Raw genomic sequence first — 14,087 nt, 5'->3', positions numbered from 1 at the left:
CTGCTTTGTATAGACACCGAGCAGGGCTCGGGAGCAAGTACTCACAAGTGCTCCAATAGCAAGTGGCTTGCTATGGGGGCACTCAGCAGGGGGTTGTGGAGCCAGGAGTGCTGGTGGGGGGCCTCAGAAGAGGAGGCTTGGGGCTTCTCTGTGCAAAATCATTGCACAGAGCAGGTAAGTATAACATGTTTGTTATTTTAACAACATAAAAAACGAAGCTTTAAAATCACTTTAATGCTATTGGTTTTGGAATAGATCTCCAAAAAGCTCATACGGTGCCTTGAAAAAGTATTCATACCTCTGGAAATTTTCCACATCCCCACCGTGAAACATGGTGGTGGCAGCATCGTGTTGCGAGGATGCTTTTCTTGAGCAGAGACAGGGAAGCTGGTCAGAGTTGATGGGAAGATGGATGGAGCCAAATACAGGCAATCTTAGAAGAAAACCTGTTAAAAGTCTGCAAAAGACTTGAGACTGGGGTGGAGGTTCACCTTCCAGCAGGACAACGACCCTAAACATACAGCCAGAGCTACCATGGAATGGTTTAGATCAAAGCATATTCATGTGTTAGAATGGCCCAGTCAAAGTCCAGACCTAAATCCAGTCAAGAATCTGTTGCAAGTGTGGCAAGACTTGAAAATTGCTGTTGACAGACGCTCTCCATCCAATCTGACAGAGGTTGAGCTATTTTGCAAAGAAGAATGGGCAAAAAGTTCACTTTCCTAGATGTGCAAATCTGGTAGAGACATCCCCAAAAAGACTTGCAGCTGTATGAAAGGTTGTTCTACAAAGTATTGACTCAGGGGCGCTGAATTCAAATGCACGCCACACTTTTCACATATTTATTTGTAAAAAAAAATTGAAAACCATTTATCATTTTCCTTCCACTTAACAATTATGTGCCCCTTTGTGTTGGTCTATCACATAAAATTCCAATAAAATACATTTAGGTTTTTGGTTGTAACATGACAAAATGTGGAAAATGTCAAGGGGTATGAATACTTTTTCAAGGCACTGTAGGTATGAATGTCCGATGTCCACAGACTTGTTGTAGTCCTATATTGCAGGTGAGAATAATGGGGCTGTTATAGCCGCAAAAGGTGTGAGGCCAAATCTTTGTCATTCTAGTAAAATAAGAGGAGTTACAAAACATCCCATAGCTCAAATAGCATGAGGTCTTGTATGCCTGTAGACTCTTGATTGCTGAATACTGACAATTTGGGAAGTTCCTTACAAGCCGTACACTTTTCATAATAAATTTTTAATGAGATTTGTCCCAAAGGGTGGTGCCTTTAAGGAGGGGCTTTGTCATACACTTGTGCCTAGAAACAAGTGTATTCGGGCTTGGCCTGGCTGGTGTATATTTGGAAAGATGTTCATAAGTCTACCTGCATAATTTTTTTTTTTATTTTTACTGATTACAAATCTCTGGATTACTGGTTTTAAAAAGCAGGTCCGCCATGACGGTACACTGTGGGTATACAGACAATTCAGGGACCTGTCTGTCATTTACAGCTTAATGAAGTTAAAATGCAGACATGTTTATAAACATTTAATCCTTTAACAATTCTGAACTTCTTACGACTACCAAAATACAGCAGCTCACCGAAAGATCCCCTGCTCAGCAAAGCTTGCATTGTTTCAACATGTTGCTGTCTGTTCAAATGCACTAGAAAAATGGTTGTAATCTTAATAACGCATTATTACTCTCCCTTTTTTTCATAACCCCCTAAGGCCTGAAAAGTTTGTTCAGAAGTTTGTTTTTTTTTTTTTTTTTTTTTTTTTCCTATTTGAAAAAAAAATATATTGAGCTTAATATACGGATTCATCTAATCCACTTGCTCTCTTAAATAAAGTAGGTTTCCTTTTTTTCTTTTGAAGGGATACTCTCCCAAACATGACAAACAAACAAACAACTACAGTATATCCGCAACTGACAAAAAAAAAAAAAAAAAAGGTTTTGACAATAGATAGACCTAAAAAAATAATATAGTTGCTGCACAAAACATTTCATAACTTTATTTGAAATCGTCTGATTTCGGTGGTGACAGTTTTGCCAAAAAAGTGTGAAAGTGCCAAAACAATTTAAACTGCAACCATGGCAACAGTGTGGGTATACAGGGTTTCCCAGAATCCCATCTGCTCTTGTAATTGACTTAATATATCTACTAGTAAGTCAGCACACAACTTAAAGTGGGGTTCCACCCAAATTTTGAACATTATCTCTATGCATTCTCTTCCTTGCCTAGATGCTGACATGCTGTGTAAAAAAAATTTAAATCGCCGTAATTACCTTTTTTTTTCTAATCTTCTTAGCACTTCCTGGTTTTCCTCCCAAGGGAGTAGGCGTGTTTCTAGCATCTCCCAGACCTCCCACAGTCCCCTGGGAGCTAGTCTCAGGCTTCCCAGCATGCATTGTGCAACAGCCTCATCACAACATCTCGGTGAATGCTGGGAGCACAGCATTCACCGCATCCAGGAAATACATGCTTGTGGGCTTCAAATGCCCACAATGAAGATGGAAACCGCCTTCAGTGAATTTTATAAGTTATTCTTTACAACGAAATCGGACACAGGCGGACTTATTACACAGAACATGGGAGTAGATAATCATGAGAAGAAAAGTTTGTGAATGAACGCCAAAAAAAAAAAAAAACGATAGATAGGTGGACCCCCGCTTTAAAAGAAACCTTATCAGATAAACATAGAGGCTGCCATTGGTGACTTCTCATTCTGGAAATGATAGTTGTGTGGCTGTCAGTGCTGATCCTCTTCCATTATTATATGAGTCAGTCTTTTGGAACAAGTATGCAGCTTTGGACTACAGACTACTTTGAAATTCTTGATCTGCTTACGTGTTCTGAATCTGACTAAAACTTACAAAGCTGATAGGTTGGCAAAATGGTCAGGTAGCCAAAATTTTAAGAAGATCGACCATGCCAGCCATTTTATATATATATATATATATATATATATATATATATATATATATATATATATATATATATATTATGTATGTGTGTGTGTATATATTTTTTTCTTTTTTTTTTTTTTTTTTAAGGAAAGATAAAAAATGAACAGCAGACCGACCTAAAATTAATTCAACTCTGTATTTATTAAAGGGGAACTTCACATAAAAACATAAAAGGGGAAGTCCGTTTGTCTGCCTGCTACCCCCCTCCTTTAAATTTTGGCACATAGTTTTTTCTTTTTTTTTTCTTTTTTTTTTTGTAGGGGGAGCTTGGTAATACTTGTTTTTTGTTTTATTTTTTGAAAAAAGAACATGTTTATTGACGAAGTAAGGATAATATACAGATGCATTATATAGCGTCTTTCCAAAAAGTAGACGGAAGAGTGAGGTTACATGCATTACTTATGAATGTGTGTGTTGTCATAGAAAATACAGTGATACAGATAGTCATATATGGCCTCAGCAGCATTAGTTATCGTTTCCATCAGGTGAATTGGCCACCCCTAACATTTCAATTCGTTGGCCTAGCGTACATAGTTAGTTAGTCCGTGCAAGTGCTAGTCTTCTCCAACCATTTATCCCATATTTTGTGATACTTATTCGGACAGCCCCTGTGTTTGTACATTACTTTTTTATATGGTAGTACCATGTTTACTTCCCTAATCCAGGCTTGTATAGTGGGAGGTTCTGTTCTCATCCAGTGTTTGGCTATTAATTTTCTGGCACTAAAGAGTGATTCGCTAAGGAGTGTAGTCAGGGGTCTATCTTTGTCGGCATCTGGGAGTAGCCCGAGAAGGCATGGCTTGGGGTCGAGTTGTACTGGTGATCCCATGTGGTCGTGGAGGAACTTTATGATTTGTGCCCAGTAACTTTGTATTACTGGGCATGACCAGAGTAGGTGAAAGAATGAGCATGGGTTGCTAGAGCATCTTGGGCAGTTTAGGTTCTGGTGTGGAGAGAATTTTGCAATTCTGGATGGTGTAAGGTATGACTTGTGTATTATATACAGCTGGGTCAAGCGCTCGGAGATTTTGGGTGATGTGGTTTTAACGTTTGCCAGTATGTCTTCCCAGTCAGAGTGGTCTATGGGTCCCACATCGTCCTCCCATCTAATTCTTGCCATGTCTATAATCCTTGCTACCGGTTTGGTGCGAAGTGTAGTGTAGAGGGTGGATATAAGTTTTTCTGGGTTTGACCCTGTAATTATATCTACCAGTGGCAGTATTTGTGGGTTAGGAAGTCCGCACCCGAATTGGGTTTGGAGCGCGTGCCTTAGCTGCATGTAGCTAAATTGCATGTGGGGGGGGAGATCAAACTCCTCGCAAAGTGTCTGGAAGCTTCTAATTCCGAATATGGTAGTGATCTGGAATAGAAATACTATTCCCTTGGCTGCCCATCTAGTGGCTCCCGGTAGAGAGGTCAGTTCCGTCAACTGGGGGTTGTGCCATAGGGGTGTGTGTGAATGAAAGGAGTCGGCTCCAATCAACTTGATCGCCTTCTCCCACACATATCTATGTTGGGAAAGCAATAAGTCTCGGTCCTTGTTTTTGTCTTGTTTACTGCTTTTCCTGAATATAACCTGTAGTGGGGAGTGCATGTCACTATTTGGTTTTTTACATACTAGGGTTTGGTATCTGGTCTCATCTGTTTTGTGGATATAGTATAGGTGCGAAAGTTGTGCCGCAATGTAGTATGCGTATAGATCCGGTAGGGCCGCTCCTCCCGAGGAGGTTGGGTTTTTGAGCGTGTTCCAAGCTAACTTATGCCTGTTGGGCCCCCATATAAAGGAGTTGATTATTTTGTCAAGTGTTTTAAAAATGTTAAGGGGGATACGTACAGGAGAGTTCCAGAGTATATATAGGAATTTTGGAAGTAATATCATCTTAAATAGGTTAATCCTGCCCGATATTCCCAAGGGGAGTCTTGCCCAGGTTTGTGTGCGGGATTTTAAGTGTAAAAAGAGTGGTTCGATATTGTTGCTGATATAATCTAGCGGGTCTTTAGTAATCTCTACTCCTAAGTACTTAATGCGGGCAACTTGTTGTAGGGGGAGTGAGGATGCAGTTTGTGATGGGGGTGACAGATCTAGAGGGAGAATCTGTGATTTGGACCAGTTCATGTTAAGGCCCGAGTGTTTCCCGAATTTTTCAATGGTCGTTAGGGCTGTTTGGAGGGAAAGGCCCGTGTCCTCCAGATACAGAAGCATATCGTCAGCATATAAACTTAACGTCTCAGTCAGGGATCCTATACGTAGTCCGCGTATATCCGGGTTCATCCTAAGGGAGATGGCAAGGGGCTCCACTGCCAAGGCATATAGTAGTGGGGACAATGGACACCCCTGGCGGGTTCCCCGTTTCAATGGAAATGGGTCAGATGTCCATCCGTTTACCACCACTCTGGCCATTGGGGAATAGTACGGGGGTACTTGGTTTTAACAGGTACCTGCTCCCACTTCCAGTTGGACCGCCGTGGCAATCCTAGCAGAAGTTGGACCCCCCCCCCCCCCTTCCGCCTTCTTGGATACATCACATGTCCCAGAAAGCTGAAGGAGACCATTCACCAATCGCTGAGTGACTTGCGCATACGTAGTGGGAAGCTGGCCGTGAAGCCGCAAGCAGTCACAGCCCGCTTCCGAAAGTTAAATATGTCGGTGCTTGAACCTGAAGATGACCCAAGACATGGCTCGGGTGAGGACAGCACGGGATCCCTGGCCAGGTAAGTGTCCTATTATTAAAGTGTTACCAAACCCACAAGAGTAAAATCAGTCTGTATATGCAGCACAGCATGCTTGTTATACTCACTGTGGAACTTAAAGGGTTAATCCTCTGCACTGTGTAAAAAAGGTTGTTTTATCCTGTATGCACAGATCCTTCCCTCCTGCACTGTCTATCAGGGGAAAGCCAGCTAACACAGGCAGAGTAGCCGACCTGCACAAGCTCAGTTGTGTCTTTTATGCTGGAGAGAACATTTTCTTGTTCTCAGAGTTAGCCAGGTCACATGATATTGACATCACACATGTGGGCGTGTATACAGGCTGCAGTGGTAATCTCCTCCTACCTGAACTCTCAGCACTGGAGAAACTGTGCAGTTTATCACTGACCGTGGTATACAGATCATCCAAAAAGGTATATAGTAGCAATATTTAATTAAGATTTATAAGCTGTGGGCACTGGGGGGGTGGATGAACTATTTTTATATTACTGGGTTTAGTAACACTTTTTAAAAGTCACCCTAGAAATAAAAATTTGTTTTTATTTCTAGGGTGAAGAACCGCTTTAAGTGTAGTTTGTGGATGCGAGCCGTGAGAATACCTTAATGTGACCTGGCATCAGCCTCATGTGGTTCCTATACAGCACAGCTCTGACTGGGAGAGGGAGAAGGAGCTCAAGAAGTCAATCAGTTTGTGCTGATTTGGGACATACTAATAAACAAATGGACACACAGAGCAGCGGCTCGACTTGAGCGGCCGCATAGTAAGCTGCTTGCTCTGGGGGCACTCAGCAGGAAGGAGGAGCCAGAAGCGCTGGGGAGGGACACGAGAAGAGGAGGATCAGGGCTGCTCTGTGCAAAACCACTGCACAGAGCAGGTAAGTTTAACATGTTTCATTTTTTTTTTTTTTTGTTTAAATAACAGCCTTTAGTAATGCTTTAACTGAAGCAAAGTAAAATCAGATCTCCTGCCCTACCAGGCAGGGATGTGCTGTGCAAATCTCAGAACTGGATGGACAAACAGGTACACAAATAGGTAAACTGTATAGAGTTCATCTCTGTATTTAGCTGTTTGCCTGGAGTTCGGTTTTAACTTTAAAAAGAAAATAGCAGGAAGTAGCATATTCACTAGAAGGAAGATGTATTGTAAGACAATTGCAGACAAAAGTTAGTCGCAAATCCTAACATATGGGGACTTTGTGCAACTTCAGTAGGTCCTCAAAATGATTGGCTTGTAATAGGTTTCCCCACTATTGCAAATAAAGTGAAAGTATCTTATATTCTCTTCCTTTGTTTATTTTATTCTTAACTCATTCACTATCAGTTCTGAACCAGTGGGCATTCTATGCCATTCGAAATCTCACCAAAGACAATGAGAGAAACCAAGGGGTCATCGCCAACTTGGAACGCCAAGGGCTGGCTGATGCATCTGCGCTGGAGCGTATGGGATTAGAAGTGGAGGAGCATGATGGCAAGCTGCTTCTGAGGTCTGTCAAGAAAATGTGAACAATGGAGGTACAGGACTGGCTATAGTAGCTTGATCAAAGCAAGCAAACCACAAGAAGCCATGCAGCGTTTCAATAACAAACACTTAGAAATGTCAGAAGCTATATTTATGGGACAAAGATTTACAGCATGTTGAAAATTGTTTAGTGACTGTCAGTGTTCCCTTTCCTATGGTGAAAAGGGAGCAGATTTTCCTGGTACCTGGGCTATATACATCCATGGATCTGTAAGTTCCTGACAAGTGTCTTTGGAATCGGTAGATGTCTCCCTGCCTGGAGTTCTCATTAAATAAAGCTTCAAGTTTCATTTGTTTACATTTTGCCATCTCTGGTTCCTCATTACCCCTCATAACATGTTAATGAAATGTTTAAATAAAACTTTTGTTTTATTATATTATATTATTTTTATAATACAGGATTTAGACCTTGTTCACACCTATGCATTTTTAGTGCGTTTTCAGTTTTGCAGAAACACACTACAATCCATTTAACATGGTTTCCTATGGGTCACGTTCATAACTGCATTTTATGGAAAGGGCCAGGGACTTTTTTCTGTTTTTTTTTTTTGGTTCCATAGACCTTAATGGATCAAAAATGTATATTGAAAAATGCAAAATGCACCTGGAATATGCAAACTGCAACCTGCATAGGTGTGAACCAGGGCTTATATAGCGCCAACAGTTTGCACAGCGCTTTACAATACAATACAAAATACACCTTATTTTTATTAGTGTTATCACTGGGCCTCTGCTTCTCTATCCGGGACAGGCAGATCTTGGCAGGCAGGGTACAGTATGTAGCTTTCTGGGTACATCACAGCACCCTGTCTCAGTACTCCTCTCAAGAGCTGTTGGCCATAATGCAACTACAGATACTTCTCGTTTAATGACTTACCACCAGCTCTCCCCACCCGAACGACGCACTGTACATCATTGTATTGTACAGTACAACATTTTCATTTGCGTTTTGTACTTAAACAAGTTAAAACGTTACTGAGCTGGTGTTTTTAGACCTTTTTTCACAGTACAGTAGTTAAGAATGCTTAAAATATTGATTACTTGTGGCTCCTCATTTAACAACCTGGTCGCTGGAACGGAACCTGGTCGTTAAGTGAGGAGTACCTGTAGTGGGCTGGCTCTTACAAATATCAAAATGCCTTAATGGGTGGATGCCAGCCTTGAAGAAGTGGGTGTTCCTAGGCAGTAATGCCCACATGTTGAAGTTGAGCCTCCACGATTGAACGAACTTACATCCAATAAATAAAAGAGGCTGGGTAGAACAGAGGTAGATAATGCTGGACAGTCTGGAAAGGTTCTAGTGGTTCTATCTGACCTACTGCAGCTTCTAATGTACCTTGTGAGGAGCTCACAGAGTGCAGTGAAATCAGAGTAAGCAATTTCACTACAGGAGAGGTGCCTGTACAGCTGTGCAAGACTGAAAGGAAGCCCAGAGTTCACCTTTAAAGCCCAACTTCAGTCAAAAGTTTTGGTTTGGAAACCTCACAGCTCTGTCAGGTTTTTATTGCAGTCTGTGTCCCTTTTAGGTAGATTTTCCCTAACTTTCTCTCAGGACAGGAAATCAATAGAAATCTCTCCAACAGCCCACAGACCAAAAACATGGTTGAGTGGGGTAGGATTAGAATTGCTGAAAATTGTTTTTGTTTCTCTCTGTTCCTTTTTTCACAGCTGCACCCCGCAATTTTTTTTTCTTTTATATGGACATCATAAAGACAGTAAGTGAGGTCTGTATTGGGACTGTGCAGTAAGCATGCTCTCATCACACAAACCTCTGCCGCCTATGGATGCACATGTGCAGGGTGTGGACATTAAAGCTTACCCTCTTTGCTGCTGTACATACGTGGGCACAAGAGGTTAATGAACAACTGAAAACACAATGAAACATCACATTTTCATTGGACAGATGTTAAAGTGGTTGTAAAGGCTGAGTGCCAGTTCACACCATAGAAACGCAGTCTGGATGTGTTCCGGATGCTTTTCTACATGCGTTTTTTTTTTTTTATGCGTTCCAGTACATTTTTTCCCATCTTTTTTTCCTTCACCTTAAATAAGGACATTGTGTTCCAGTGCCTTTTTTGGTGCGTTGATGCGTTTTACCGCATTCCAGTACAGTTCAGCGCAGAAAAAAATGCAGTATGTTCTACTTTTTTTTTTTTTTCTTTTTTTCTTTTTATGGAACTGGAACACTTGAAAACCATATAACCGAATATCCATGTGTTTTTAATGCAGAAAAAAAACACACTGGACTGCATGTGGTGTGAACTGACCCCAAAGTTTTTGATTTTTTTTACCTTTAAAACCTCTTTCACACTGGAGAGCAGCGGGTATTAGTGGTAAAGCGCCGCTAGTTTTGGTGGCACTTTATCGCTGTTATGGCGGCGCTTTTGGGCCACTAGCGGGGCAGTGCGGGGTAGTGCTGCCCAGGCAGGGGTGATGGAGGAGCGGCGTATACACCGCTCCCGCACTGCCTCAAAGATGCTGCTTGCAGGACTTTTTTCTGGTCCTGCAAGCGCACCGAGTGCTTTCACACTTGGAAGACTTGAGAGGCGCTTTACAGATGCTATTTTTAGCACTAAAACACCTGAAAAACGCCCCAGTGTGAAAGGGGTCAGAAGGAGTTGTAAAGGCAGAAGGTTTTTTATCTTAATATATTCTATGCATTAAGATAAAAAAAAAACCTTCTATGTGTAGCAGCCTCCCCAGCACCCCCTAGTTACTTACCTGAGCCCCATCTCTCTCCAGGGATGTTCATGATTATTAGCCATCCGGGACTCTCCTCCTGATTGGCTGTGACACAGCAGCGGTGCCATTGGCTCCTGCGGCTGTCAGTTAAAGTCAGCTAGCCAACCAGGGGAGAGAGTGGGAGGGTCCAGGTCAGGGCTCTATGTTTGAATGGACACACGGAGCTGTGACTCAGCTTGGGTGTCCCCATAGCAAGTTGCTTGCTGCAAGAGCACTCAACAGGTGCGAGGGCCCAGGAGAGCCGAAGAGGGACCCGAGAAGAGGATAATCTGGGCTGCTCTGTGCAAAACCAACTGTACAGAGCAGGTAAGTACAACATGTTTGTTATTAAAAAAAACAAAAAACTTTACAATCGCTTTAAAAAAACTTCTATTGTTCTTCCTCAGTCCCCCAAATACATACCTGAGCCCGATCTTGATCCAGTACTGTGCCCAAGAGCAGCAGCGCTGCTTTCTCTCGCCCTCCTCACTGGACTCAGTGGGAGCCATAGGCTCCTGCTGCTGTCAAATCCAGCGACAAGGGGGCGGGGCCGAGCTGCACTGTGTGTGTCAATGGACACACCAAGTGAGGCTAGGAATTGAGTCGACATGAGAGCCATCATATGAAGTGGCTTCCTATAGTGGCACACAGAGAAAAGGAGTAGCCCAGAGCACCAGTGGGGGGACCCTAGAAGAGGAGGATCGGGGCTGCTCTGTGCAATCTAATATGCTCCTTCATCACTGAATTTGACTGACAGCAGCTGGAGCCAATGGCTCCCACTGCTCTCACATACAGTAGTCCAGTGAGGAGGGAGGGAGAGAGCAGCGCCACTGCTCTTGTGTACTGCACTGGACAGAGATCATCTCAGGTAAGTACAAGGGAGGAGCTGGGGGGGGGGGGGGGGCTGTAACTAAAAGACTTTTTACCCTAATGCAGAGAATGCAGTAAGGAAAAAAAAAAAAAACTAGCCTTTAGAACCACTTTAAAGGTGCAGACTCCTGAGCTGCAATCCATTGCTTCACTACTTGGCAAGAGGTTGGCCTAGGCCCTAGGGCAAGTACCTACATATCAGATGATCCAGGGGAACAAGCAAAAACAAGACCCCATGATAAGTTGGCTGTGAGCTTCCTCACTGGTGCAGACGTCCCCCTGGCCTTTTCTGTTCAGGGTCTTTTGCCATCTTGATTGGCAATACCTACTATGGTCAAGCAAATCGGCTGCATTTTAATATACAGGCTGTTAAAACGGCAATTTATAGAGCCTGTTTTTTACAGGGTGTTCTTTGAATACAAGTAAACCTTTGACAGTCACTTTAAATTTGATCTTGACCACAATAATACCACTGGCTGTAGACTTGCACTATAATCAGACAAGCTGAAGTCTGAGATTGACCAGCAGGTGGCACTGCAGGTGAATTCTGAAATCCTGGCCCCCAGAATAATAAAACGTGGTATATGTAAGCAACAGAGGCCCCACCAGGCAGATAAGGGGGGGGGGGGTCCAAACCCTGTGAAATAAGATTTTTTTTCATTTCTATTGTATTTTTTAAACTCACTAAATATTAACATTCTAGGTGCATTACAGGACTTTGACAAAAAATTCCATTAAAGCAGTTTTGATTGTGTAATCCTAAATTCTAGAGGAAAAAAAAAAGTGAAAAAGAAAACAGAGAGGCAGACATGCCAATAGTGAAATTTGGCTTCTTTTTTTTTTTTTTTTTTTTTTAATAGGCTGCTACCTGTCTGGTCTTGTCTACTACACATTATCTTAATGCAAGTCATTTTCACTGTGATGAGAAATGTCTCCTTAAGGCATTATGTACTGGATTAATGAGTAAAAGATAATGCTGTTTTAAAAGATGAATGAAAAGGGGATTTATAAAATGTTAGATAAACAGTTATTTTATGCATTTCCCAGGCTGTCATGTCCCCTTAAAGTGACCCTGTTGCTAGACCATTTTTTAAAACTACACTCTTCCCATTTGTGCATTTTATTGTATTTTATGCATGTTATTTATCCGTAACAGCCTCACTTGCGTAGATGTCCAATAGTCCTGACACTGCTGCTGGGTGCGGCCATCTTGGATGCAATGTCAGCAGCCCCAGTATACTCAGAGCTGCCACTCAAGTGATACTCTTTAGTATTCACCTTCATTTCTGCTCCTATAGCATCATAAAAGCGAGGTATAGGGGAATGGTTGAGGAGCTGGGCCAGCACAGACAGTAAATAGACACTCCCAGAAGAGGAGAGTGTTGTGATGTACAAGAAGGGAGGGGACTGTACCTTTACCTTCAATTTTTTTAAGCTAATGGCAGGATCTCTTTAACCACTTCCCGCCCGCCGTATTCAAAATGATGGCTGCAGGGTGGTTGTGGTATCCTACCTGGGGCTCATATCAGGGTGCGCAGAGCGGCGATTGGTGGTGCGGTGTGTCGCTTTGACACACTACATCTCTGATCTTGGTAAAGAGCCTATGACATAGGCTCTTTACCATGTGATCAGCTGTGTCCAATCACAGCTGGTCACATCATAACCAGGAAGTGCTGTTTATCGGCTTTTCCTCTATTTGCGCTGACAAGGCGCGAGCAGAGGAGAGACGATCGGCGGCTCTTCTGACAGAGGGGGTCTGCACTGATAATTAGCGCATTGATTATCAGTGCAGAACCATCAAGGATGCCTACTAGAGCCCACCAGAGATGCCAATCGGTGCCTATTAGGGATGCCAATCAGTGCCCATCAGTAATGCCTGTCAGTGGTTCCTCCTCAGTGCCACCTATCAGTGCCCATCAGTGCTGCATATCAGTGTTGCATATTAGTGCCTCACCACCAGTGCAGCCTCATCAGTGCCTGTCAGTGAAGGAGAAAACTTGCTTATTTACAAAATTTTATAACCGAAAGGAAGAAACACTTTTTTAAAATTTGTTTAGCAAATAAAAAAAAATGCAGAGGTGATCAAATACCACCAAAAAAAAAGCTCTAGTTGTAGGGAAAAAATGTTGTTTGGGTACAGTGTTGCATGACCGCGCAATTGTCATTCAAATTGCGACAGCACTAAAAGCTGAAAATTGACCTAGGCAGAAAGGGGGTGGAAGTGTCTGGTATTGAAGGGGTTAAAGAGCCAAGCCAGGCAACAAGTGAAACTAATGCTGCCCAAGGAACCCAGCAATTAGACTAAAGATCTAAAGTGGCAAGGGGTTAGAACTGCTGTCAAGTTTTTATTGCTGTCTGTATTCCTGCTGGGGAGATTCACTCTGTTCTGATGACTCTGGTCTCTGGCACTAAAAGTAATGGGAAATTCAATTTTTTGAATTATCACCAGACAGATCTAAAAGAGACAAATGTTACTGCAACTCTATATCGAGTAACACATCTTTAAATGTATTATTTTATTGCAAGCAGTCTAAGTACATGAACTTGACTTTGTTTCAGTTTCTTGCACTCCCTGTACAGCAGAACTCACACTGTGAGAGGGGGGAGCAGCACAAGGAGCCAATCAGTTGAGCTGTAGTTCTCATGTGCTTACTAGGAAGATGCTGAGAGGAGAACAGAGCTCATCATTGTGCTGCTTCTCTTTTCACTATCCAGTCACAGATGAGTTAGTGTAACCGAACTGCAGCAAAGAGAAATCAGGTCTCCTGCCCTGCCAGGCAGAGCTGTGATGTGTGGCAGAGCTGTGTCAATCGTAGGGCTGGATGGGCATAAATTGAATCCTTTGGCAGGTAAATTAATTCTGATATACATTTTTCATCTGTGAATTTAGTTGTTTGCCGAAGTTCAGCTTGAATACTGAACTCTAGGCTCCCCTTCAGTCTTGTACAGTCTCCTCTCCTGTATTGAAACAGCTTACTCTGATTTCGCTGCACACTGTGAGTTTCCTACCTGCAGGACATCCAGCATCATCTAACACTTTCCTCTCCAACCTGACTGTCCCTGGCCGGCCCTTTAATTCTTTGGATTTCAGTTCTTCAATCATAAAGGCAACACATGTGGTTGTAACCCAGGGCAGTCTAGCCTGGCTAGGAACTCCAGCTATTCCAGACCGATGCCAACCTATTGATATTTGCATATCTCCTCCCAAGAGCCATCCCATTGCCTGCAGCAGGGCTCTTGAGAGGGGCACTGAGGCTGGGATGTTTTCAGGAAGCTGTATATAGCACCTTGCCA

At 42.7% G+C, this 14,087-nt stretch overlaps 1 protein-coding gene across 2 annotated transcripts in view; it reads left to right on the top strand.

Annotated features, from left to right (window-relative positions):
• Positions 1–7,579, top strand: part of ATXN10 (ataxin 10) — a 162,022-nt gene extending 154,443 nt beyond the window's left edge. For both annotated transcript variants that reach the window (XM_073621911.1, XM_073621910.1), the window contains one exon: positions 7,005–7,579. In XM_073621911.1, coding sequence (XP_073478012.1) covers positions 7,005–7,186 — 182 coding nt within the window. In that variant the 3' untranslated portion in view covers positions 7,187–7,579. The remainder of the gene's footprint in view (positions 1–7,004) is intronic.
• The last annotated feature ends 6,508 nt before the right edge of the window (positions 7,580–14,087 follow it).

This window comes from Aquarana catesbeiana, linkage group LG03 (genome assembly GCF_042186555.1).
Source record: "Aquarana catesbeiana isolate 2022-GZ linkage group LG03, ASM4218655v1, whole genome shotgun sequence".
In the NCBI taxonomy this organism is placed as follows: Eukaryota; Metazoa; Chordata; class Amphibia; order Anura; family Ranidae; genus Aquarana; species Aquarana catesbeiana.
The sequence above is the reverse complement of the archived record's forward strand: the minus strand, read 5'-3'. Positions and strand labels throughout refer to the sequence as shown.